At 40.2% G+C, this 26,521-nt stretch overlaps 1 protein-coding gene and 1 non-coding gene across 4 annotated transcripts in view; both read right to left on the reverse strand.

The window, feature by feature from the left end:
• ZFR (zinc finger RNA binding protein) overlaps positions 1 to 13,647 on the reverse strand; it is a 75,761-nt gene extending 62,114 nt beyond the window's left edge. For all 3 annotated transcript variants that reach the window (XM_063086401.1, XM_063086400.1, XM_063086402.1), the window contains exons 1-2: positions 13,537 to 13,647; positions 13,138 to 13,237 (exon numbers count right to left, since the gene is read on the reverse strand). In XM_063086401.1, the coding sequence (XP_062942471.1) occupies positions 13,138 to 13,237; positions 13,537 to 13,573 (137 nt within the window). In that variant the 5' untranslated portion in view covers positions 13,574 to 13,647. The remainder of the gene's footprint in view (positions 1 to 13,137; positions 13,238 to 13,536) is intronic.
• LOC134371406 (small nucleolar RNA SNORA11) lies at positions 7,584 to 7,709 on the reverse strand. Its single transcript, XR_010022831.1, has one exon. It is a non-coding gene; the product is annotated as a small nucleolar RNA SNORA11 (small nucleolar RNA).
• Positions 13,648 to 26,521: the final 12,874 nt, after the last annotated feature.

The following is a 26,521-nucleotide window of genomic DNA, read 5'->3' on the forward strand; positions in this document are numbered from 1 at the left end:
CCAGTTAGCCACCAAAAAAAAAAAAAGATTAATATGGTAAATTTTATGTTATGTGTTTTTTTCCTATCACAATTAAAAACAACAACATGGTGACAAATCTCAATTATGGTAAGAACTGCCTCATTACAACTTAATTACTGCTGCTTAAGACAATTTTTCAAAGTAGCAAAAACAAACGAACAACTTAACATTCAGCTAACTAAACTTAGATAAAAGAATCCAAAATGCTTCCCAGTATAAAACATCTAAAAATGGGGACAAAATATGTTTTAAAATTCATTTTTGTTAAATGAGTGAAAAGGCTGGACAGAAAATAAAGGAAATTCTGAAGCTAAGAGCCATCGGTAAACTAGGCTATTATGACGGCATCTGCCGATCCCGAGAGGTCTAAAACAGTGCCACTAAATGTAGCAGGTCTTCAAACTATTGTTTTGCAAGTATAAACTGTACATCAATATACTTCTTCCTTCATCAAGAGAATTTTGCTACCAAAAAAAAAAAAAAAAAAACACCTGTAAGCTGAAATACACATTTATGTTTAGTATCGTAGATTTACGTTTTCCTACAAATATCTTTTATGAGCTGGTAATAGAGCAGCACCAGTCTGCCTACCAAACTTTAAGTGGTCTAAAATCAGGGCTTCATGCCAAACAGTGTTACTCCTCAGGGAGAATGAGCAGTGCATGGGTGGCCAAAGCCCCACATCTGGTGCCTACAGCTGCAATATCCTTACCAGGGCTCCAAATCTCCAGTTTACCCAGTGTACTGCTGTACAAATACTTTCTGTGTCAGCAGACACATGGAAGAATTAAAAAGCAACAGCTCAGAATTTTGGGGCTCCCAAAAGAAACCACCACAATGGGAGAATTAGGAAAAAACCTTCTTCCATCTTAATGAAGAACTGTAAAGAAACTTCCTGTTTCAGCCTTGGCTCTGAGGTAAAAAGGAGAAAAGCTTCCCCTGACAGTTCTTAACCACAAGACAGCCCTCCCCCTAGCTTTGGGCTCTGGGATTCACATTATCTGACCAGGAAAATTCCAGGCTAAGTTTGTTTAATGTAACTCTAAATTGACAGTCCTTCTGGGTGCCACAAAATACATATTCCTGTCTAAATGCTGCAGATAATGTTCCAATAAACAGGAGAACACAATAAAAAAAAAAAAAGATCACAACAAAACCAATTATTAGGAAACGAGCTACTATGAGCAAGAGTCTGCAGAATAAAAAAAAATTTTGAAAAGACTACAGATATTTTAATTATTGGATACACGATACAATCACATTTAAAGAAGGAACAGAGACTATCAAAACTAAGACCAAGGAAAAAGAGATAAGAGCAAAAATAATCAGATGAACTTTTAAAGGAACTAAACAGAAGTTCCAGAAATGAAATAAAGTATATAAAAATTATAATCAGAAACTCAGAAAGGTATTACATAACTGATTAGAAATGGCTGGCAAAAAGTTACCGAACTAGAAAATATAAGTAAAAATTATCCAGAATGCACACAGATAAACAGAAAGATGAAAAATATTAAAGAGATTAAAAGACCTGGAGTATAGAATAAAAAGAGTTAACTTAGATCTAACTGAAAGTGAATGAGAAAACTCAATTAGAAAAATTGAAGAGAAGAAAGATCTGAAAAGAATGTCAGAGATTTCCCCAAATTAATAATGAAAGACAACAAACTTCAGATTAAGGAGCCCCAACAAACCCCAAGTAGGATTAATGAAAAGGAATTCAACCAAGATACATCTAAATGAAACTATAAGCACCAAAGACAAAGAGAAACTCTTAAAAGCAAGCAGAAGACAAAAACTGCCCACACAGACTGTGATGTCTACTCAAGAATGAGGGTGTACTGAAGACATTTTGAGATTAATAAAAAAAAACCCCAAACCTATTACTAGACACAAACTAAAGGAAATTCTGAAAGATTTACTTTAGAAAGAAGGAAAATGATCTCAGAATAAATGAATGTTGAGCAAACAGTGGTAAATATGAAGCTAAGTTTAAATAATCACTGACTAAATTAAAACAACAATAATCGTGTCCAACAGTGAATGGTTGTGGGGTTAAGAAAATACCTAAAATACTATATCACAGCAGAAAAATCAGGAGGGGACTAATCAAGGTTAAAGCATTTTGTCCTTCTATTGTTTAGGAGAGTAAAGCTAATGATTAACTTCAGACTAAGTGAAATATTCATGTTAAATTTCAAGAGGAACCACTGTAAGACAGAAACAAAATGTTTAATATCTGCCCTTGTAAAGTGAATTGGGGGAGTGGGGATCTCAAATTAAGAAAATGTAGACAGCTTTTGTCACTTACCTTATTAGATCTGCTTTTCATCCCCTGTAAAATATACTGTGTGTGTGTGTTTGTTTCAATTTTGGACAAAAATGGCAAAGTAATTGATAGATAAAACATTTTTTTCTTTCTTTTTCATGGAACACAAAACAATTTGACCTTTCCATTAATCCAAATTTAATGCTCAACAATAACTATTGGGCAAATTGTGGCATTTTATGTATCTACAAAATTGCTGGTAGATTTAATGTCTTTAAATTAGGATTAATATTTTATAATGTTGAAAAGATACAAAATCAAACATCCTCACAGGATCACCTCAAAGACAAACCAACTTTAACTATTCCTTACACTTGATATTGTAATGTCATGCTCCCATTTCCTTTACAGTGCTATTAAGACAATAAGTGCATTACCATACATAGCATTTTAGAAGGAATTTAAATTCAAGCTCTATTTCTCCTTAAAAACTAGAACAAATAAAAAAATAACTTATCCTACAATTTCTACCAACTTAGCAGACTGGTACACTGCAGAGGAGGGGGGTAGTTAAATGTCATATGAAAATTTAATTTTCTTGGGATTTTTTACTCTTAACATACCAGGAAAAACAGCCATCACCATTTACCACCTTGAGTCCACTAGACCTTTTAAAGTTTTTGTATTTTTGAAGTCATTTAACAAATAATTTACATAAGAATAGAGGATAATGAAAAAGAACTGTTAAGAAATTTTAAGTAAGAATCAAAGCATAGTAAAACTAAATTTTTATTCTATATTGTCCTCATTTCAAAGGTCTGTAAACCATGTTCTCTGAACACAACTGCTCATCAACTTTCATGCATGAACTTGGAACACATCCATGTCAAAAATGCTACTTCCAGGGCTGGCCCGTGGCTCACTTGGGAGAGCATGGTGCTGACAACACCAAGTCAAGGGTTAAGATCCCCTTACCCATCATTATTTTTTAAAAAAAGCTAATTCCAGATCTAAAATACAGTTCTAATGAGTTCTAGTTCACCATTAAGTTGTTTCTTCTTCCTGCACTGCAGGGTCAAAATCCAATGTTTAAAAAATTTTTTGAAACATGATGGCTCATATTTTGTTAAAAAGCAATGGCCATTTTCTTTGCTCCAAACCTGCAAAACATTTTCAATTTTAGATTTGGAATAATTAATCCAATGATTCTTTTTCATTTCTACCCCACCTATTTCCTTCCAATCACCTTTGTACATACATTCATCCTCATCTTTTGTCCACTAATGAACCATACCAAGTAAATTTTAGTGTACAAACATCACAAAGGATGTAAGAATTCTGCCCAATATCCTTTTAGCAAAATGGGATGTTCTCCTTGTCACTGAACATTACATAATCAAGTCCTTCCTACTGAATGACTAACTGGATGAGAATGCCATATTTCCTTTTTACCCTCAGAAATATATTATTGTTCACTCATTGTTTGTTGAGTTTGAAAAATTCATCTAGGACACAAAGTCATCTGAAGATCTTAGTCTGAGATTTCGCTTACACAATCAATTTCACCTTTATTATTGGTCTAGAATGGTGCTGTTTTTTGCATTCATCTTCTAATTTATCCAATAATTGTGAACATCTCTCTGCAACTTTCTTCTCTTTGTCAGTATTAACAGAGAATGAACAATTCTGAATTTTCATCTGTATTGAAGGAAAACTGAAAGCCAACCAGAAAGTTAGTGTCTCTACTTTCCTTTATACCTTCTTGAAAGAAGATGCAATACTTGGGCAATGCTGCAATATTGTACAATTATTTCACTACTGCACCACTCTTACAGGTGATTCCAACATTTTTCCATCTTCCAATTATATTACTCTTTTTTAGTGTAATTTGGAATAAGCGAAGAGTAAAGGGGAAATAATTCCTAGGATGATAAAAGTAACAAAATGTTTTAAGATATAGAAAAACAGATCCCCATACTGGCCAGTCACCAAAACAAAGCAAAACAAAACCCAGAAAGAAAAATAAGATCACTAGGATCCCATAATGTAAATCTTAGACTTAACAAGCAACTGTTTGTAAACAGAATTGCTCAAAAAAGAAACTCACAAACTACTGGGCACAATAAAAGCTAATGGATACACTAAGTTAATTAAAGCAAAGTGCTGTTTAACTTTCTACACTCAAGAAAAACAAATCCAAGCTGGCTGGTTAGCTCAGTTGGTTAGAGTGAAGCCTTGTAACACCAAGCTCACGGGTTTGGATCCCTATACTGGCCAAATGCCAAAAAAAAAAAAAAAAAGAAAGAAAGAAAGAAAGAAAGAAAGAAAGAACTGAAAAATTAAAAGGAAAATCAGTCCCTCATCACTTCTCAAACATATTAACATTTCTTTAGAGAAACCTATGAATATTCACACTATGCAGGATAGAAAAAATAGCCTTCTGTCAATTTGGCTTTTACTGTCATGTTTTCTACAAACTAGGAGTATTTTCAGTAGTGTTTGGATTTCATAAATGTGGATAATGGATTATAAACCTCCAAATATAAAGCTAGGATAATCAGATATTCTGATAGTAACTTGGGCAGAAGAGTGTTATGACTATATTTGCATTTATAAAGGCCGTTATACTTGTAAAAAACGTCTTGAGGGGGCCGACCCTGTGGCTCACTCGGGAGAGTGCTGCGCTGAGGGCGCAGCGGTGCTCCTGCCGTGGGTTCGGATCCTATATAGGGATGGCCGGTGCGCTCACTGGCTGAGTGCGGTGCGAGCGACACCAAGCCAAGGGTTGCAATCCCCTTACCGGTCACGAAAAACGACCAAAAAAAAAAAAAAAATGTCTTGAGGATAGGTAGAATGGGGGAGTAAGAAAGCTGTAAAGCCATCTTCATAAATCACAGCATGCTTTGCCCTTACTTATATGGTTATTGTTTAAAAGGCTTTCTTGTTTTTCCTATCAAAAGTGTCAATCATTTTCTATTTTCAAGGACAATCTTTGCCCATTTAAAGCTGACTACCATACTAATGTAATTTATTTTACTCTATCTTTTCCCAGAAATAAAATATGAATTCAAAAATTTATTTTAATTTGATTGATCTTCGAACACAGCGCTTCCCAATACTTCAAGCTCACATGACCTCTAAGACCTTCAAGTGTTTATGTGAATAGTAAATCAGATTACAAACTTATTTTAAGCAAAATTTTATGCTAGTCTTTCTGTAGCTCCAAATGATCAGATTCTATTTTTCGTATAATGACTACCATTAAAATGATACCAATATTTGATAACTGAATTAAATCCCAAACCCAGCCTCTCTGAAGCTAACTGCCTATCATCTTTTGATTTTTCTTGACACTACATTCTCCTGGCTCTCCATCCACTGGTATTTGTTTCTTTCTGTGGCCCTACCTTAAACACAGATGTTCTCCAAGTGTGTAACCATGGCTCTATTCTTTCTCTACTTTTCTTTCATTCATTCAAAACATGTCTACTACATGCTTGATGAATGCTAGACACTGTACTTTCTCTGGTTTCATCCATATTCACAGCTATTTAACATTGAATTGCCATCACATGGATGATATCCAGATTTAAACTACAATCCCTCATCCCTTTTCTGAGCTCCATTTTGAAATGCCTACTGATAATGGCTAACTAACATGGGCGGGGATATAATATACACCAGATGCTCTTCAGAGCACTTTACAAAAAATATCGAATCCTCAAAACAATATAATGGAGAATGTAGAGGCCTCCTGAGATGTGTACAATATTCTTGTTTTTAAAAAAAATTTGGGTGCAGGTTGCACAGGTATGCACAATTTATGACATTTTATCAAACTATCATATTATATGTGCAGTTTTCTTTATACACAAAAATAAATATAAATTGTTTCCATCTCACTTTATTCAATAAAAAATGTTTTTAAAACCTCAATCCTATGAGGTAAGGATAACATTATGTCCAATTTCTAGATGAAGAAACTAAAGTACCAAGAGACTCTTTGCCCAAGGTCATATGGCAGGTAGTAGAAGGAACCAGATTAGCTCAGGTAGTCTGACAGATTCACAGCCCATCCAGTTTCAATCATAATGTGCAATTCACACATTCCTGTACTGGCTAAACACATTTACTTTGTCTAAAATGACCTTCCTTGATTTTCAGAATTAAAGACCACAAAGTCTACCTCAAGCTCCATAGTCAGAATTCTCCAATTTCCCATTTCAGTATTTCATTAAAACTCAGTTCTGTTACGGCATTATTCGCAGGTGCATATCTCTCCACCCTCTTGCCTCAGAAGTATAAATTCCTTGAGAACAGGGACTATGCTTATTGTAGATGCTCATCAAATAGTTAAATAAATGAATTACTCCCTACAAATGTATTTTAGCATACATAGTATACAAGAAGACTAATATTAAAAGTCCAATATTTATTTCATTAATTTGACCTCTGTAAGTATGAATTAAAAACTGCACTGAACATAGCTTTCATGAAACATTAAGAAATGCCATACTCACCAATGAACCTAATCTTGTATCCCAATAAAGTGGTATCAAGGACAATTTATACACAAGCACAGTTAGGTGTACTCCTTACCTTTAAGCAGTAGATTAAAGGTGTATCTAAGAAATTCTAACATACTTTGTCAATTACAATATTTATAAACCCAAGGGCTATCTTTGGATTAACCTGATGGCATATTTTTCTGAGTAATAATGTGGCTGGATTTGCTTTTTTGTTGTTGTTGACAAATACCTCCACTTAAACAGCTATACTTCTAATCCAATTTCCCATATAAGCATAGGTCTATCACTGGGATCTCTATTTTAGTCCAATAATCTATTTGTCTATCTCTTACCAATACCACATTTTTCTATTAATGAAGTCTTGGTATCTGATATTCCAAGTCCTTCCCTATCATTTCTTACAAGATTGTCATGACTACTTTGGGATAAATACTCTTTTTACTATAAACATTAAAATCCCTTTATTAAGTTACCGTAAAAATCCTATTGAGATTTTTATTGGAATTGTATTAAATACATAGATTACTTAAGAGATAATCACTTAACTTGATAGCATTGATTTTTTTCACTCCATCAACATAGCTTATTTTTATTTATCTTTTTATGACTTTTTATATCGTATTGCATTTTTCTCTTTAAAGTGTTTTGCATATCTCAGTAGTTTTATTCTTAATAGGTTTGGTATCTATACACGAATAAGACATGTGAAATTTAATAATCTAATTCAATATTGCTGAAACAGGAAGGTACTAATTCTTTTTTCCACATGTAGGACATTTATTCATATGGAAGCCACAAGTTTCGTGCCCCTTGTCACAAAGACCCCAGATTCCTGTCGGATATGATGTAAACAGAGGAGCTATCAAGCCCCCTGCACTATCAAGCACCCAGAAATGCTACTGATTTTTGCCTGATCTTAGAAAATTTCCAGAAAATTTGCTGAACTCTTACTAGTTCTAACATTTTTATCTGATGATGGTGATAATCATGTTGCCTGCAAAATGATAAAAACTTTCCTTCTTTCCCTATTAAACTGAAATTAAAAATGATGCCTGCCAATTGATACTCAAGCACCTACTTTTAAAATATTTTACTGTGAGATAATGACAATCTATACATTAAGTATATAATAGATATCAACCAAGAAGTTCTTTTAAAACCCCTATAGTATTATTACTCAAATCTCTTCTTTATAGAAAACAGCATTTGTAGGAATGCCCACTGAAAATCAGACACTAGGCTAGGAAGTTTTATATTCAATCTTCACCTTAAGGCAAATTAGTTTAGGAAACTGAGTGTCAGACAGGTTAAGTGACTTGGTCAAGTAACTGAGGCCAAATGACTGATTCAAATCCCAAGTCTGACTAGTTCCAAATTCATGCCATTTTCATTATAGTACACTATAAGGCAGTTTACAAAAGCATACTCAAGCATACACCTTAAACAATTCTATATAGGGATATCTTGGCTCCCCCTACTCTTAAGGCTATTAATAATATACACAGGAAATATCATCAATGTAACAGCAACAATCCTTTGAAAGAAAATTTTCATTATTTCAAACTTATTCATGCAATATTCATCCTAAGGTCTTTTATTCGACAATGGAAGAGCTGAAATAATTAGCAGGTGTAGTAATTTTTTTTTTTGTATAGCCAGTGAATTTCCATTACTACAGTTGGTTTCAAAAACCTGTTCACCTGGTTTTTTCACCTTCTCAGTTAGTGATTAATCCTTTTCTACCTTACTAGTGTCACATTTATTCTTTCCTTCAAGATACAACATTCTTTTTTTTTTTTTCTTTTTAAAAAAGATGACCGGTGAGGAGATCTTAACGCTTGACTTGATGTTGTCGGCACCACACTCTCCAAAGTGAGCGAACCAGCCATCCCTATACGGGATTCGAACCCATGGCGTTGGTGATATCAGCACCACACTCTCCCGAGTGAGCCACGAGCCGGCCCCAAGATACAACATTCTTAACACTACATACAAATAAAAAGTAAAAAAGAAACAGAAAAGAAAAAAGTAAAACTTACTGACTAATCAGCCTACCCAAGTTATCTCAGTGATGTGAAGACATACTTACCCTTTAGGAACAGATAACCCAAAGACATCTCATAATTGTTAAAAGAGATGACTTCTTTTGACTAGCAGATGCTTAATTTAAATACCCAGCAACAGTCAAAATTCATTTAAACATGTATCACTTAACAACATTTGGTAAGGCTCAAAGAATATGGGAGTAAAGTAATTATTCTGCACATTTATGCAATCTTTAAAGTCTTTCAATTCAATAAATACTAAATACAGGCTGGCTGGTTGGCTCGGTTAGACTGCAGCCTTATAACACCAAGGTGACGGGTTCGGATCCCCAAACAGGCCAGCTGTCATAAATAAATAAGTAAACACATACTAAATAAAAAAGGTTAAAAAAATGTTGTGATTATTTTAAACAGCCAACTTCATTGAAGACAGACTAACATTCAGACATGTCACACACTATGAATTATATACAGGACAAAAAAAATTAGTTTAATTAAGCATAAGCTAAAGGTTTAGGTTATCTACGTAAAAGACAAATACCTTGACTAAGGAAAACGACATGAAACTGATACGTCCAAGGTTTTTCTAATTAATAAGTAAAGGGGAACTGGCTGTTTAAAACTCTTTAAGAAATGGTTATGTCCTATTAACTGTGGAGTATAATGGGATTACTTCATTAAAAATTTTTTTATTACATATATTTGTGTATTTGCCACAAATCTCCTTCAAAAACTGAAGAATTCCTGTGAGATCTCCTGTATCACTGTCAATGAAGGAGTAAAAAAAAGATTTTTGATCCTATGAAACTATTAAGTTTTTTCCATTGAGAATTATCTTTTCTCACATTTTTTGCTACTTTAGTTCTTTCCCCAAGATTATAAAATTAGAAGTCTGTCTAAAAGTAGGTCTTCTCAAACAAATAAGGTATTCTACTGAAGTGGATGTCCCCTTTCTGCCATGAAGCCAAACCAGTATTCTCACCATGTTTGAAATCTGCTTTGTCCTGTGTACTGCAAGTTAACATTCTGTCAGAAACTCCCATGTGTAATCATATACAAATGAATACTTAAAATTTTTTTCCCAAAGGGGAGAAAAGTACACAAAAGATCAAAAGGCAAAAAAATTACATTTGCGAGAGTGGCAAATGGCATAATAGGCTTATTTACTTGCCTTAAAAAAATAAAATAGGAAGAAAAACATTCAGTTGTTGATGGGACATGTAGCACAAGGATTGAGTAAATGCATTATCACAAATAAAAAACTTAGTTAATCTGAAACTTATCAGTAGCAAAACTTTATAAGACCTCTTTATAACATCTCGTAAAGAACTTGATCTTTAGTTTAGCGTGCCATTGTGAATCTCAAATACTAACAAACTAAAAAGAAGTCTAAATCTAAAATAAATCAAATACCTTCCATAGCTGTAATCAAGAAAACCAAGAACTGGAATTAAATTTAGATGTTTAATGACAGGTGAAGCAACTCATTCATATATCCTCATGTAATCAAGTTTGAGATCTTTCAATTAAAAAAAAAAAAAAAAATCAACGTAGGGGCAGACCAAAATGGCAGAAAGGAAAACTCCAATGATCATTTCCACAAAGATGTATCAATTTCGACATCCACGTAGAAAAAAACCATCACAAGAGCAAAGGAAACCAGCAAGAAGAGAGAACTGTGAATGTTCTCATCACTAAGAAATGGTACATGTACTGAAATGTCACACCATACACCATAAATATATACAATTATTATGTGTCAATTAAAAAAATTTAGCGGGCTGGCTGGTTAGCTCAGTTGCTTAGAGCACGGTGTTATAACACCAAGGTCAAGGGTTCAGATCCCCATACAGGCCAGCTGATAAAAAAAAAAAAAAAAGAAAAAGAAATTTAGCAAAGTAAGCCTTGGTCTTCCACCTCTAAAAGTTCCAAATAACTATTTCCAGCCAGGAAGAAAAATTAGCAACATCACTGCCATTTTTTGCATATGCTTAATGTTATTAATGTTTTTTATCAATCTTCCTTGAGCCAAAGTTATAGCACTATTGGGCCTAATTTCTTGCCATTAAATGCAAACAATTTTCATACTACATTTATATACAAGGACGGAATGCCTTAATAATTACTTTTGGTGATATATGCATAAACAAGGAATGTCAAAAGACTAGTTTATCCTCATTAAACATATGCATAACAATTTAGAAATTTGGATTGTTGTTACAGCTTACTGAAACTTTGAGATTCGTGGCCAAAAAAATACTTATCAGGTACAGAAATTCTGTGACAGTTTCCTATACTGGGATAAAACACATACATGTAAATATTTTACCAAAAAAAATTAAGTATTTTTAAATTGGCACTTCATCCCCTTATTTCTATCTGTTGGTCTGCATTGAAAAAAAATTTCAAAACTGCCACAGAGAACAAGCCATCACTTTTCAGTAAACAGTTAATAATCCAACAAATCTATCACTCAGCGCATACTAACAAAACAGAAAAATACTGTGTAAAACAAGCAAAATTTCTAATGGTGAAATACAGCCATTTCTAGAACACACAGTATTTGCTAGCAGTAGATTTCTACCACAGATGCTGATTAGCTATCTTGTTTCCCCCAAAAAGAAAATTTTTCTCTCTCTCTCTCCACAAAAAAATTAGCCCTAAAAGGTTTTACGAAAATAGCTAAAATTTTTTTAGTTGCTTTATTATAACAAATAGTAAGCAAAGGATTTATTAATGTTTGAAAAGTCCCAAGATTTTGCTGTAACGATATCGGTCCTCTTCCTGGAATATAGGCCTCAAGATAAGAGACTTATAAAATGCCCCATAAGATTAAAGCACTCAACAATTAGTATAACAATTAATCATCGATATAGTGCACATTTATACATTTTCACATCTCTTACAAATCAGTGAAGTCCTAAGTATTGTGTATTATTTTAATTGGTATCTTTTTTTAGTACTTCATAAAATAACGGTGCCTCATTCAATAAGTTATTTTAAGGCTCCATGAAACATGTTTCTAACAATTAGAAGACTCAGTCCAAAAAGATAGTTAGCCCAGTATCTCATTTTACAGATGAGGAAAATAAAAACCCAAATATCTAATGTCCCCAACATCATAAAATCAAGAGCAATAGAGTCTGGAACTTGGCTCCCAATGATGCCCTTCCATTACACAATCTGCCTCCTCAAGTAAATACGATGAAAAGAATTTACCTCGGCTTAACCAATAGCTAATATATCTAATACACACAGATATCTGATATAACACATATAAAAAGCTTATCGCCCTGTGTGCTTATGGCCTCAATCAAAAGAGACTGCCTCATACTGACTCAAAAGTAACAATGACAATTTTAAAAAACCCAGTAGTGTGTCTAATCTATGTCTTTGATAAGATGTACAAGGAACTACAGACATTTCAGGAATGAGAACTTTTCTTAAGGTAGAAATTTCATACAGCACATTACCAATGACTGAGTACAATCTCACCTGCACTTTCTTTTCCCCCGGAGGTGGAAGACCCCAAGGAGAATTACTGGCCCATTTGGAGGCTAAACTCAATAGCTAAAACAAGGCTGTGCACTCATTTACCAGCACTAGAAACTTCGCACATCTTTGCCAGTTTAACTACACAATTCACAGGTGGTTGGTATGTTAACATCTCTCCTTGAAGGGAAAACTAAAGGAACCCGATGAATGTAGTGACACCCGCAGTCTGCAGGACTAGCGGTGGAGGGAGAGGGGAAGGTACAAGACGGAGAAAGTACCCGAGACAACGACACATTATCTGGGCTCAGGGGTCTGGAGCACCGGGCGACGACGAAGAGAGGCCTCATGGAGAGGCCGGCGAGCCTGCGACTCGGCACTCCTCACTAGGTCCCTTCGCCCACCCTCTCCATCCCCCAACAGGGAGGAAGGTGGGAGGTGGGGGCTGGCCGGGCGGAGGCGGGGACTGGGATCCTGCCGGGCGGCGGTGACGGCTCGACTCGGTTCCGAGCCCGCGGGAGGCCATCTTAGCTTCGGGGCTGTGGAAGGCCCCTGCGTCCCTCCACGTCCCTAAACCTCGACCATCTCTCCCTCCCCGCCCCCACTGGGGTCTGTTCCCCGCCTCGGGCCGGGCCGTGCGGGGCTGGAGGCCACGGGGCCAGACCCGGCCGGCCGGGTCTCGAGGCTGTCGGGTCGGGACTGGCGCGGGGGCGTCGCGTAGGCTGGATCCGGGCCGAGGGGAGAGCAGGGGGAGGCAAGGGAGAGGGCGGGAATCCGTTACCTATACTGGGCCGCAGCCGCCGCCGCCGCCGCCCCGCTGTGGGTGAATCCAAAGTAGTTGCCGGTCGCCATTTTGGCATCTTCCCCCAGCCGGCTGGGCACTGCGGCGGCCACAGAGAGTCGGGTCCCATGGCGGGAGGAGAAAGACGCGGAGGGGCCGAGACGCCGGGGGAGGGCACGGGAAAGAGAAAGAGAGAGGCGCCGTGAGAAGCCGCCTCGGCCGGCCCTGGCCGCGGCCGCGCCGCCTCCCCCCTCCCGCCTCGCACTCCCTCACTCACTCGCACGCCCCGGTGGCGGCCGCCGCCTCCTCCCCGGAGCCAGCCCCAACCCCCGCGCCTCCCCGCTGCCCCGGGCCGGGGAAGGCGCCGGGCAGAGGCCTCGCGGGCCACATTAGACTCACCATAGGTGAAAGAAACTACAGGGCATATGGGAATCATGGGCTCGGGCTGCTGCTGCTGAACTCTGAACTCTCACCCGCTGCCTCCCTCCTCTGCCCCGCTCCTCCTCAGCGGAGAACAGACCGCCGCCTCCGGCTGCACTGCGCAGGCGTCTCCGCGCTCGGCACCCTGGGAGCTGTAGTCTCCGCCGCCTTCGCGGCTCCCGCGGGCGCGTGCTGCGGCCTCAGCGGTACCCGCGCGGGGAACGCCCGCGTGGGAAGGCTGGCTTGGCCCTCTCCGAAGTGGTAGTGATGGCGAGCCGCTGCGGGGCGACAGGGGTGCGTACGAGGAGTGCCTCGCCGGGCCGCGGGGGAGTCGGGGAGCGTGACCAGAAAAAGTGACGTCTGTTGGCTTTTTTTCTTACTTTTCACCCCCTTCCTTTACTTTTGCGTGTGCATTTCTCCTCTCCCTGACAGCCCTCCTCACCCCTTCACTTTTCCTCAGAATTTGAGCTGGACTAATTAGGATTGGGCCTCATTTCCCGCATTCTTGCTGCGCGTGCCCAAGCTCCTGAAGAGCGAAGGGAGGGAAAGGGGGGACAGAGAAAAACACCCTCCGAGCATCCCTCTCCCCGCCTGCGCCCACTCCCGAGTCATTCGGCTTATGTGGACCCCCACAAGGCGCCAGGCACTGTTGGACGTACCGGAGATGTAACAGTGACCAGTACAAAGTCCCTGTTCACAGGGAGCTTACCGTCTAGGAGGAGGTACGGATCACATAATACACAAAACATAGAAAGTCTATGGCGTGGTGACTGGAACTTGAATAAAGCGGGTACAGGAGACAAAGGGTAAGGGAGGTGCTATTTTATGTAGGGTGTGGTTAGGGCGTCCGCCTAAGTAGAGCCCCGGAGGAAGTTAGGGACAAGCACGGTAGATACCCGGGGAAGGCCAGCAAGTGGGAGAGTCCTATCGCAGGAATGTTCCTGAGCAACAAGGTCAGTCTGACTGGAGCTGAATGAGAGGGACACCAGATGAGAAAAGTGCTTGGTGATGGTCCCAGATCTTTCGCAGAAACGAGGGAACAATACTCTTCCCCATGCAAGTATTTCTTCCTTCGCTCTACTTTTTGTCTGTTTGCCCTTTACTTTCCCACTTCGTTTTCAACCATTCTCCTTCATCTTGCAGTCCCTCTTCTGATGGACTAACTTTCTTTCGCGTTACCTCTTTCCTACCTTCCATCAGTGCTCCCTTCTATTTCTGCCTCCCCTGCGTGCCCCTCCCACAGAAACTCTCCTCAGTGTTGGGTAAAAGCAGAAAAAAGGGTAAAGGGTGAATCAGAACTCACCCATGAAATTCAGGGCTTTATCCCACCTTCTTACGCCAGAGCAGAAACAATGTTTCCATTCTTATTTGTGCCAACCCTGCTCCCCCACACCTCCTACAAAAGTACAGGTTTTGAGAACCTGTCTGATTTGTCCTCTTACTCATTTCAAAATAGAAAAATGTAGAACATTTGAGAAAAATCAATGTCACTATTTTTGAGAATACTGATGTTTTCCCAGGCAAAAGTTATTTGTGCTCCAAGTGTATTGCTCAGAAAAAATATCTCCTACATATATGATATTAGAACTCCATTTTAAAGGTAATTTTAACTTTAACTTCATTGAGCAATTCAGCCTGAAGACAGTGACTGTAACTGCTTTGATGAACCTGCACTAGGCCATTTGAATAAAACTGGAGGAGAAAAGACAGGTGTTTATCACCTGCCTAAAAAGATTCTGTTTAGGCCAATTTTATGCTTGGCATAAAAATTATTTGGCATCCCTTTAGAGGATGGTGTGCTGCTGGCACACCCCAATGAGTAAGCATGTAACTAGAAAGAGGAAGACGAGCCTCTTCTCTTTGTTGACTTATTCTTAGGGGTCAAAGTAGGTGTGGCAGTAGTGAAAATTGTTTATGACAGCACTTTCCTTGAAGATGCAAGCTTAGGAACAGCCTCAACTTGCCCCTGACTTGGACTTATTGAAAGAAAGAGTTTGGAGATGCTGTGGTTTGAATGTCACCCCACACATATTGGAGCTTGATCCCCATTGTAACAGTGTTAAGAGGGTGGGAAATTCAGTCATGGTATTTGAAAGGGGAGGCCTTTAAGAAGTGATTGGATTGTGAGGACTATGTCCATTAATCCATTCATGGATTAATGGGTTATCAGGGAGCAGACTGGTGGCTTTATAAGGAGAACAAGTGAGCATGTAGAAACACTTTTGCTCAGCCCTAACTATGGGACTCTGTAGACAGTCTCCACCAAGAAAGTGGCCCTCAGCAGACGTGCTCCCTGGACCTTCGATTTCCCAATCTCCAAAACTGTGAGAAATAAATTCTGATTCTTTAAAAATTACCCAGTTACAGATATTTTAAAAACATTAATACAGGAGGGGACTTGAAATCGAGCAGACTTGGGTCTTTTTCCTGGGCATTTAGTAGTGAAATGACCTGAGCATGTTATTTAACCTTTCTGAACCTGTATGACAGAAATAACAATATCTCCCTCACAGGACTCTGATGGGGGTTAAAGGAGGTAACATTTATATAAAATATCACCTAGCTTTTTTATGTAAAAAGAACTAGGCTGGATGATTGTGAATCTTTTTAAAATCAAACTTCTAGTGAGTGAATGCACTGTGCAGGTTACTCACCTGAAACCCCAAAGCAGGTGGCTTTGCCCTATAAGAGTTCCAGTGTACTGAGTCCAGGCAACAAGGCAGTCTTTAATCCTCTGGGCCAACAAGGGAAGACAAGGGACTTGACTGGGAGCAGCCAATCACAATGTCTGTCATCCTTTATGTCCAGAATGGTTCGAAATGTAGATCTGATCAGACCTTTCTGTGCTTCCCATCCCTCTCAGGATAAAGCAAAATTCTTCCACAAGACACTATGTGATCTGGCCTCCCTACCTTTTCAGCATCTTCTTCCTTATTCTCTCCATTCCAGCTACCTAGGCATCTAATTTATTATGCTCCATCCCACCACAGGGCTTTGCACATTCTCCCTGCCTAGAATGTTTTTCCTTCTTCTCTATACCTGGTTAACCTTCATGCTTGAAGATCACAACTCGGTCAACCCCTTCTCTCTCTTCCCTGACCTCTTCAATGGGTCAGACCCCTATAATACTCTCAGACCACCATGCATCTCTCCTTAGTTACCCTTGGCATAGTTGCAATCTTACACTTATTGTGTGATTATTTGATTAATATATATTTCTCCCATCAAACTATAAGCTTCATGAGGCCAGGGTGCCAATATTGGGTACTTGAAGGTAGGCATCCAATAAGTACTTATGGAATGAATAAACCAGGCTGTGCAGAGTTTAATCTTTCTTTGATGATTCGGAAGGCAGTTCAGGAACCTGTAGTGCCTCAGGGTCATAATTATAAGCCTTAATTAGCATCTGAAAGCAAATGAGAAAATGTAATTGGCAGTCCTATTAGCCACAAGGTGGAGCAAGCCTGAGAAAGCCAGCCCCTAAACTCACTGAAAATATGTCCAATCGCCTTCAGTCACACCTTTGACTCACGGCCTGGTATCATGAAAAGCCTTGTTAAAATACAGATATATTAGCCAGAAAGGATATCATATTACCACTCTAAACCAAGAAGAGTACAGCAAGGTGAATAAGAGCAAGGACTCTGAAGCTGGACACACCTGGCTTCAATCCCAGCTTTGTCACTCACTGCTGTGTGACCTTAGCCACAACCTCTCTGTGCCTCATTTTTTTTCCTCCTCTGTAAGAGAGGTGTAAAAGTGCTATCTACATCAGGGGGTCGTTGGTAGGAGTTAAAGACTTCCTAGATGTCAACTCAGTGCCTGGCTCACTGCAAGCGCAATGTGAGTGTGGGCTCTTATTCTAACCACCACCAGTTCTTATCACAAGTGGAAAATGGGCCAAAGGATGGGAATGGTTTTCGTAGGGGAAGGGGACAATCAAGCCCACGAAGGCATAAAATTAGAGGTACGCTTATAGGTAGTGACAGCGTGGAAGATCATAGGGAGGCCAGGGACAAACTGCTGTTGTTTCATTGTTCCTGGGAGCCCAGGGAGGGAGCAAGGAAGCCAGGAGGCTCACGTGGAACCTGTGATCCTTTCCTAGGACAGACAATTACAGTCATTGGATTTGGGGCTAATAAATAAAGGAAGGGAAATGAGGCTCCAGTGCTGGTCATAACTCAAACTCAGACACTACACATTCTGGGACCTCACCCACACAGGCAGGGGATGGTAAGAGGGGACTGTATATGGAGAACAACAGGTCAGACAAGGGAGCTGACCCAGCTGTCAGACTGACTCTTAAGGGCCAACTGAGGTAGGACAGGGGTATCAGTTCAAAGGGAAAGCTCTGACTTTGTTCAGGACTCCACCTGCTGGAGTGTGACAGTAAAAGACCAGGAAGTAGGCCCATCTAAATTCTTCCCTTCCCTGTTCCCTCTTGGAATAGTCCAAGTAGAGTGAACCAGTAGGGTGGGTCTGAGCTGGGTGCTTGAGGGAGTGCTGATGGTAAGCCATGTAGATCAGGTTCAGCTGGCAGGAGGAAGAACATGAATGAAAAGATGAAAAGTGGAGGCAAAAGGAGGGAGCAAACAGGTGGATGTAGAAAGGAATCAGGATGGATCAAGGAGGAAGAATCTGGGACAATGGCTGTGAGCAGCCTCAGACCATCTGCCATGTCTCTCCTATATGGACCACTGGGTCCATCCTCTGAAATTATGGTGGTCTACCCTCTGCCCTCAACAAACACATATCAGGGGTTTGCTAGGAGGAAGGTCCTAGAGCTTTCTGGAAAATTCTAGACCACTTCCCAAGGTCTGTCTGGTCCACACCCGTGGCACTGCTCCAGGGAAGAGAACTGGCCACAGTGCGGGCAGGAATCTAAAACCCATCCCACCATGCACTCCAGCCTCCATCTCAGTTGGCAGGGCTAGTCAAGGATGGAGGATGGAGGGCAGAAATCAGGCCAAGAAGGATGGAGACAGGATTAATTGGTACAAATGGAGTAATTGGAGGAAAACTGCAAATGGGCTTAGTAATTTCTACGACATCGAATAGGCCTAGAAAGTAGTTTTCAAGTTTTCAGCAAAGATATAGTGTGAAACTGTGTTGAGAGGAAACCCAGTCTTTGCTGGACACCTGGTCCATCAGCATACACTTGGAGCATCTTTTGAGTATCCGTGGGTATGTTCTGTTGACCTTCCTAGGTAGCCTGTAACATTTACAGTTACTATACTACAACCAGAGCTATGGGGGTACTTCAAAAAGTTCATGGAAAGATTCATATTATTATTTATTATTTGTGTGTGTGTGTGTGGCTGCTGGCCAGTACAGGAACCTGAACCCTTATCCTTGACCTTAGTATTATAATCATATTATCTTTTAATTCTATTGTTCTACCAACTTCGTGAAGTATCCTGCTGTGGAATTATTCTGTCAGTAGTGTAGAAAAGTATGGGAGAGTAAACCATGGAATGATATGCTCACTGAGAAGTGTAGCATTGTGCAAGGATGGAGGAATAACCGCATGGTCTAGATATGCTGTAGTGGAGGAATACTGGTATTCTTCAGAATTCAATTGACATTCTTTCTTGGTCTTTTGGTCAGCGGATGGTGGATGATGGACAAATGGATTGAGATATGAAGGACTTTGAAAGAATTAAGGAACAAAATGAAAATCATGGTCCAATGTCAGACATTTGGGTAATCCATGAGATAAAATGCTTCCTTGATAAACATAGTGGCAGCTACTGGTACAAAAGAGGTTTTTTCTTTATTGTTTTTGTTTTTTGGGGGGGGGAGGTGGCTGGCCAGTACACAGATCCGAACACTTGACCTTGATGTTATCAACTCTGTGCTCTAATCCACTAACTGGCCAGCCCCAAAAGAGGGTTTAGTGCAGAAGATGACATATTTCATGAATTTACGAAGTAGAATTTATGAAGAGAATTTATGACATAATAGTTCCCTGTAGGGCCAGATTTTGTGAGTTCAAATCCTACCTGTATCTCTTACAAATTATGTGGACCTGGGGCAAGTTACATAATGTCTCTGAGTCTCAGTTTCTTGGAATAATGACAACTTCATATGGTTGTTGTGAGTATTAAGTGAATCAATACATGTAAAGTTCTTAGAACATTGCCTGGCATATAGCAAGTGCTCAATAAATGTTAGTTGTTTTATTGTTACTGTATTGTTGCTAGTTGTTATTCTACCACCCTCAAGATCATGGCTGTAGAAAGGGCACGCCCATTATAAAACTACATTGAAAAATCCAGAGTGATAGTTTCCCAGAGGCTTTCTAGGGTAATATTGGGGCAAGATAGCCTTTTAGTTCTTTCTGGCGGTTATATTGACGTGTGTCATGGATGATTGTGCATGGAGGGCATCATATTCAAATAGGGTATCCTAGAAATTCTTAGGCCATGTCCAATGCTATGATTGAACTCTGGGGACCCGCTGGGACACCCTTGCAGCAAAGGCACAGATCTGTGTGTGGATTTTCCCTGGCATGTAAAAGCTGGTTGTTTTGGAAAAACAGCCCTGTCCTCCTTACCATGCATGTTCAGGAGCAGCTGCTATAAGCCTTACTAGTTAAGTGAAATTATCTATTTATTGTTTACATGCAACCCTTTTGGGGCCTGCCCGTGGCTCACTTGGGAGAGTGCGGTGTTGAGAACACCAAGGCCCCGGGTTTGGATCCCATATAGGGATGGCTGGTTGGCTCGCTGGCTGAGCGTGGTGCTGACAACACCAAGTCAAGGGTTAAGATCTCCTTACCGGTCATCTTTAAAAAAAAAAAAAAAAAATACATGCAACCCTTTTGCTTACCACCATGAGAGAATAGATATTGTTTATGTCTTTGAGAGAAAGGATCTCTTCGCATAGAGAGGCTTTGATCTCTGTTACCCTGTTATACCTATTTTTTTTCAATTTAATCTTTTTACTGAGATATAATTCACATACCCATAAGACTCACCCTTTTAAAGTGTTCAGTTCAGTAGTTTTTAATATATCCATAAAGTTGTGCAGTTACCACCACTGTCTTAATTTCAGAACATTTTCATTACCCCAGTAATAAATCCTGTATCCATAAGCAGTCACTCCCCGTTTCTACCTCATCCCAACCCCAAGCAACCACAAAACTACTTTCTGTCTCTATGGGTTTGTCTTTTCTGGACATATAATAGAATCACACAATATGTGGCTTTTTGTGTCTGGCTTCTTTCACTCAGTATAATGTTTTCAAGTATCATTGTCCATTGTTTGAATATATCACATTTTTTTTAATTGAATCATAATTGATCATACATATTTTGGGGATTCAATGTTGACAAATGTGGATCAAATCAGTATTACTAGTATGTATATTGTTACAAATCGTATTTATTCTTTATGCCCCTTGTCCAATCTCTCCTTATCCCCCTCTCCCTCCCCACTCCCACCACTGATAACCCTAGGTTTCTTCTCTTCCTCTGAAAGAGTAATGGTTACTCTGTTGATTTGTTGCCTAGATGATCTGTCCAATGCTGAGAGGTATGTTCAGGTCCCCCAATATTATCATAGAGCAGATGCTTCTTCTGTCACTCTGGAATGGGCTTTGTGGAGAGAGACATCCTCTTCTTTTCTTTGGTCTCTACTGGTGACTCTCCTTGTGTCAATGCACTCCAGTGGCTGGCAGACCATCTGCGTGGTGGTTGTGACGTCTAGCCATTTTCACGGCAGCTGTGGTTACTGTGGTGGGCCACTCACATGGAGGTGATATTTTTGGCATGTTCCTTGGTGCTGGTAGTGTGCCTGGTTGTGGGCGGGGGTCCGGTCCCTGGCTCCATACCTCAGGTCCCCTGGTGGGCCCCAAGGCGCTGGTGGTGCGCTGGGCCAGAACTAATTTTTTGTCCTTTGCCTACTTCTAAAACGGGGGAACTTCCTGTGGGGACCAGTACTTGAGCTGTGTGGTTGAGCTAAATTGCTGCTTTGCTGCTGTTTTCCTAAGGAAGGCTTTTTCTGAAGCTCAAGGTTTAATGGTTGACCTTATAGGTACTTCCAGCTCTCCAGAGACCAGGTGCACTTGAGTTGTGTAGAAACTTTGATCTGGGCCTGAGTTTTTTCATCAAACTGCACCCCATGCAATTCTGCATTCCTGATCAGTCTCCTCTGAGTGGTCCTGTGCTGATTGGTGGGCGGATTGGCTGTCCTTGCTGTGTCCCAGCGTTCTCCTGGTGGGCTCGTCTCCCCCAGTGCCTGTGCTCCAAACACTTCCCATGGGACAGGCCCTGCACTGGTCCCTTGCAATGACTCACCGGCCTGTGAATGGCTCCTCTCTTTCAGCTGTTCTGGCCCCTTGCTCCTGCATGGATCCATGGGAACCCTGTTAGTGGTCTTGCTGTCCTGGGGGCCACCAAGGCTCTCTTCTCCCCTGCTGCCTCCATCCGAAAGGCACAGCTGTGGCTTCTGCCGGCTCCTGCTCCATGAGCTCAGCGGTTTCAATCTTAAAGCTGCCTCAGCCCAAAATGCTCCAAGCAGTTTTTTCTTTCTCTCGTCATGGCTTCTCCCACTTCATGCACTCTGTAGGTCTCTCCTCCTGTACACCTGAGCTCCAGTGGCCTCAGCTTGGCTGTTGTTACATTTTTATAGTTGTAAAATGGTTGATTTGTGGGAGAGAGTGGTGCTGGGGACTGTCTATTCCACCATCTTGACCGGAACTTAATGTATCATGTTTTGTTTATTCCTTCGTAAGTTGAGGGACATTTGAGTTGTTTCCATTATTTGGATATTGTGAATGATGCTGTTATGAACATCAATACAAGAATTTTTGTGTTCACATATGTTTTTATTTCTCTTAAGAATATACCTAGGAGTGAATTGCTGGTATGTATATATATATTTTTAACTTTCTAAAACCTAAAATTCTCTCCTCTTCACAACCACTGCCCTAGTTCATCTCTTACCCAAGACTACTTCAGCACCCTACTAACTGGTCTTTTCCTAAGGATCTAATCTTCTCAAACCTATCCTCTACATGAGTATCAAAGGATCTAAGATTTTTAAAAATAGTCATAATAATAATAACAACAATGTATGTATAATACATCAATTTATTTGTTCTGTATAAAAATCTATGAGGTAGGTATTATTATGATCATCCCATTTGATAAATTGAGTTCACAAAGCTAAAAAGTGGCAGAGGCAGGATTTAAACTCGGCCTAACTGACTGCAGAATGCCTAACACCTATGACATACTGCCTCCCTGATACACATCTGACCAACATGTCACTACCCTTCTGAAAATCTTGCAAAGATTCTCACTTGCCTGAAGTAAAAGCATGTCCTGTAACTGATGGGTTGCTAGAGTCACTGATGTGGATTGATGTCCCTCCAAAACTTAGTCCCCACTTTGACAGTGTAAAGAGGCTGGGAAATCCTATTATGGTCATTGAAAATTGGAGCCTTTGAATAGGTGATTAGCTTGTAGGACCATGCCATAGTGAATGTATTAATAATGGTGGTTGCTGTAGGTCAGATGCCCATCCAACATCATTGAGACTAAATCCCTACTATAACTGTCAAGGGAGGAAAATCCTATTATGTAATTGATAGGTGGGTCCTTGAAGAGGTGATTAGATTGTAGTCCATGCCATAGTGAATGGATTAAAAAAGGTGGTCATGGGCATGGTTTGGAGGGCTTTAAAGGGAGAGTGAATGAGGAGGTTAATCTCTTTCTCTGTTCTCTGCCATTTTCTGCCATGTGAGACCCCTGGTTGTTACCACCAGCCCTCACTGGATGTGTTCCCTGGACTTTGGATTTCTCACCCTCCAAAACTAGAAGCAGTAAATTTCATTTTCTTACAAGTGTCCAGTTCTTGGTATTTTATGATAAGCAATAGAAATGGAGTGATACAAAAAATTGTTACTGAGAGAGGAGTGTTGCTTATAACAAATACTTGAAAATGTGCAAGCGGCTTTGGAACTGAGTGTTGAGGACAAACTGGGAGAATTTGGAGGAACAGGCTAGAAAAAGCCTAGATGCTGGTAATAGTTTAGAAGACAAGAAAACCAGGGAAAGTTTGGAATGTTTTAGAGACTGGTTAAATGGTGGTGACCAGAATTCTTATGGAAATACGGACTGTACAGACCATTCTAAGGACGTGTCAGATAAATATAGGAGTTTATTTGAAACTGGGGCAAAGATCACCCATGCAATGAACTGGCAAGGAATTTGGCTGCATTCTGTTCATGCCCCAAAGTTTTATGGAATGTGGAACAACAAGGTGCTGACCCATGGCAGGAGAAATTTCTAACCAGCAAAGCATTCAAGAAGTTGCATGGCTGCTTGCAACAGCCTATACTGAGTTATGGCAGAAAAGGCATGATGTAAAGTCAGAATTTTTATTTTATTTTATTTATTTATTTAATTTAATTTTTAATTTAATTTAATTTAATTTAATTTAATTTAATTTTTAAAAGATGACCAGTAAGGGGATCTTAACCCCTGACTTGGTATTGTTAGCACCACGCTCTCTGATGTTAGCTAACCGGCCATCCCTATATAGGGATCCAAACCTGTGGCCTGGGTGTCATCAGCACCACACTCTCCCAAGTGAGCCATGGGCCAGCCCTTAAAGCCAGAACATAAAAGGGAAGCAGAGCATAAATATTTGGAAAATTTGCAGCCTGGCCATATGATAGAGAAGTAGAGAGCATTTTCAGAAGAAAAATTCAAGTGTGCTAAAAAGATGAGTACAAAAGAAAGGGATTATCAAGAGAAAAGGAAAAAGGCCCTGAAGGCATTGCAGAAACCTCTGGGGCCAACCCTTGCATTACAGGCTCAGAGGTCTAGGGAGACAGAATGGTCTCAGGGAACAGGCCTGAGGTGCCCTCCACAGACTCATTGCCCAGGGCCACCTAGGGAAGCTGTTTCCAGCACCAGCACCCCAACTGCTTTGGCTGCTTCAGCCATTGCTAAGTTGGCCCCAGGTGTGGCTGGACCTGCAGCTTTAGAAAATACAAGCCAGTAGCCTTGGTGGCATCCACATGGTGTTAGATCTCAGGCTCCACAAAATGGCAGAGCTGTGGAGGCTTGGGAGCCTCCACCCCAATTTCAAAGGAGGTATGGAAAAGCCTGGGGGCCCAGGAAGAGATCTGTCACAGAGGTGGAGTCATTGCATAGGGTCTTTGCTAGAGCAATGCCAAGAGGAAATGTGGGGTTGGAGTTGCAGCAGAAAAACCTCACAAGGCCATGCCTACTGGAGGCATGGAAACAGGACCACCATGGAGATCCCAGAATTGTGGAGCTCCCAGAGTGGAACACCAGCCAGGGAGAACTGAGGTTTGGCCTGATACCAGGAAAGCCCCTCTCTCTCTCTCTCTCTCTCTTCCCCCCCTCCCCCCTTCCCCTCTGCCATTTTCTGCCATGTGAGACCCCTGCATTGCTGTAAACCCACCACCTAAGAAGACCCTCACCAGATGTGTTCCCCAGACTTTGGACTTCCCAGCCTCTGAAATTGTAAGCAAAAAATTTCATTCTCTTTGTAAATTACTCAGTTCCAAGTATTTTGTTATAAGCAACAGAAATGGACTAATACAGACACCTTTATGTTTCCAGTTTTAGTGAACATGGCTATATCTCATTTATAAACTCCAAGAGCACTTATAATATTGGCTCTCTAGTTATTTCATTCTGACGCATCCCCTACTCTGCATTTCCTAACCTTCATCGGACTTCTCATTTCTTGCACAATATCTCTTTTGCCTCAGGAAAGAACATAAACTCCACAGGGTCAGGAACTATGTCTGTTTTATTTGCCACTGAATTTTCAATGCCTAGGATCATGCCTAGAACATAATGGCACTTAATAAATATTCAGGATGAATGAAATTAGTCTTGTGTCCATTTCTGAGGGCAATGGTTTTATGATGCATATCTTTGGTATCTCTGTCTACCATGCCCTAACTATCACGGGACCTGGTACTAGGCATATAAGCAAATGCCAACCTGTTTTAGTCCTCCTAACTCCCTTGACATTCTAGCACATGTTATTTGTTGCCAAATCTCAACACCTAACACCAGTGTTAAAAGGGTTTCCTTATGTCAATAACATTCTTAGAAATCTGAAAATCCTGCAGGATTCAAGGTGGCCACAAGAACAGTCAAGGTGGCTCAGAGAACAGTCTCAGCCACTCTGTGATCTGATTTAGAGCTTTATAGGATCATCAATGAGAGATGTTGAAGGGCATATTGGTTTAGAGCCCACACTCTAGAACAACACTATACAATGGAACTTCCTTCAAAAATATGTGTTCTGTACCTATGCTGTCCAATATGGTAATCACTAGGCACACGTGGCTATTGAGCACTTGAAATGTGGCTAGTATGAAGGAAACTAAATTTTTAATTTAATTTAACTTAAATTTAAATACCCATATATGGCTAGTGGCTACAGTATTGGACAGTACAGGACTGAAGACCTAGGTTCAAATCCTGGCTTCACTTCTTCCTGACAATATAACTTTGGCCAATTTACTTAACCTCCTTGTACCCTGGTCTCCCCATCTATTTTTCTGTAAACTAGGAAAAACAGTAATGTACTAACCTCATACATTGGATGTGAAGATTAGATAACTATGTATACGTTTTGTACATGGGTCCATAAAGCTAGCCCTAAGGTGACTGGGGAAAGAGGCTGACTGATATACATAAAATGGGTCATCTTTTCCACCTGATTAATGGAGTGCCTCCTCTAATGGGAACACTCTTTGGTGGGCATTTACATGGTATATTAGTTTCCTGTTGCTGCTGGACAAACCACCACAGAATTTCTGGCTTAAAACAATACACATTTATTATCTCACAATTCTGTTTAGAAGTCTCACTGGGCTAAAGTCAAATTGTCAACAGGGCTGCATTCCTTCTGGAGACTCTAGAGGAGAATCCATTTCTTCACTTTTTCAGCTTCTAGAGGTTGC

Source organism: Cynocephalus volans, chromosome 2 (assembly GCF_027409185.1).
Source record: "Cynocephalus volans isolate mCynVol1 chromosome 2, mCynVol1.pri, whole genome shotgun sequence".
NCBI lineage: Eukaryota > Metazoa > Chordata > Mammalia > Dermoptera > Cynocephalidae > Cynocephalus > Cynocephalus volans.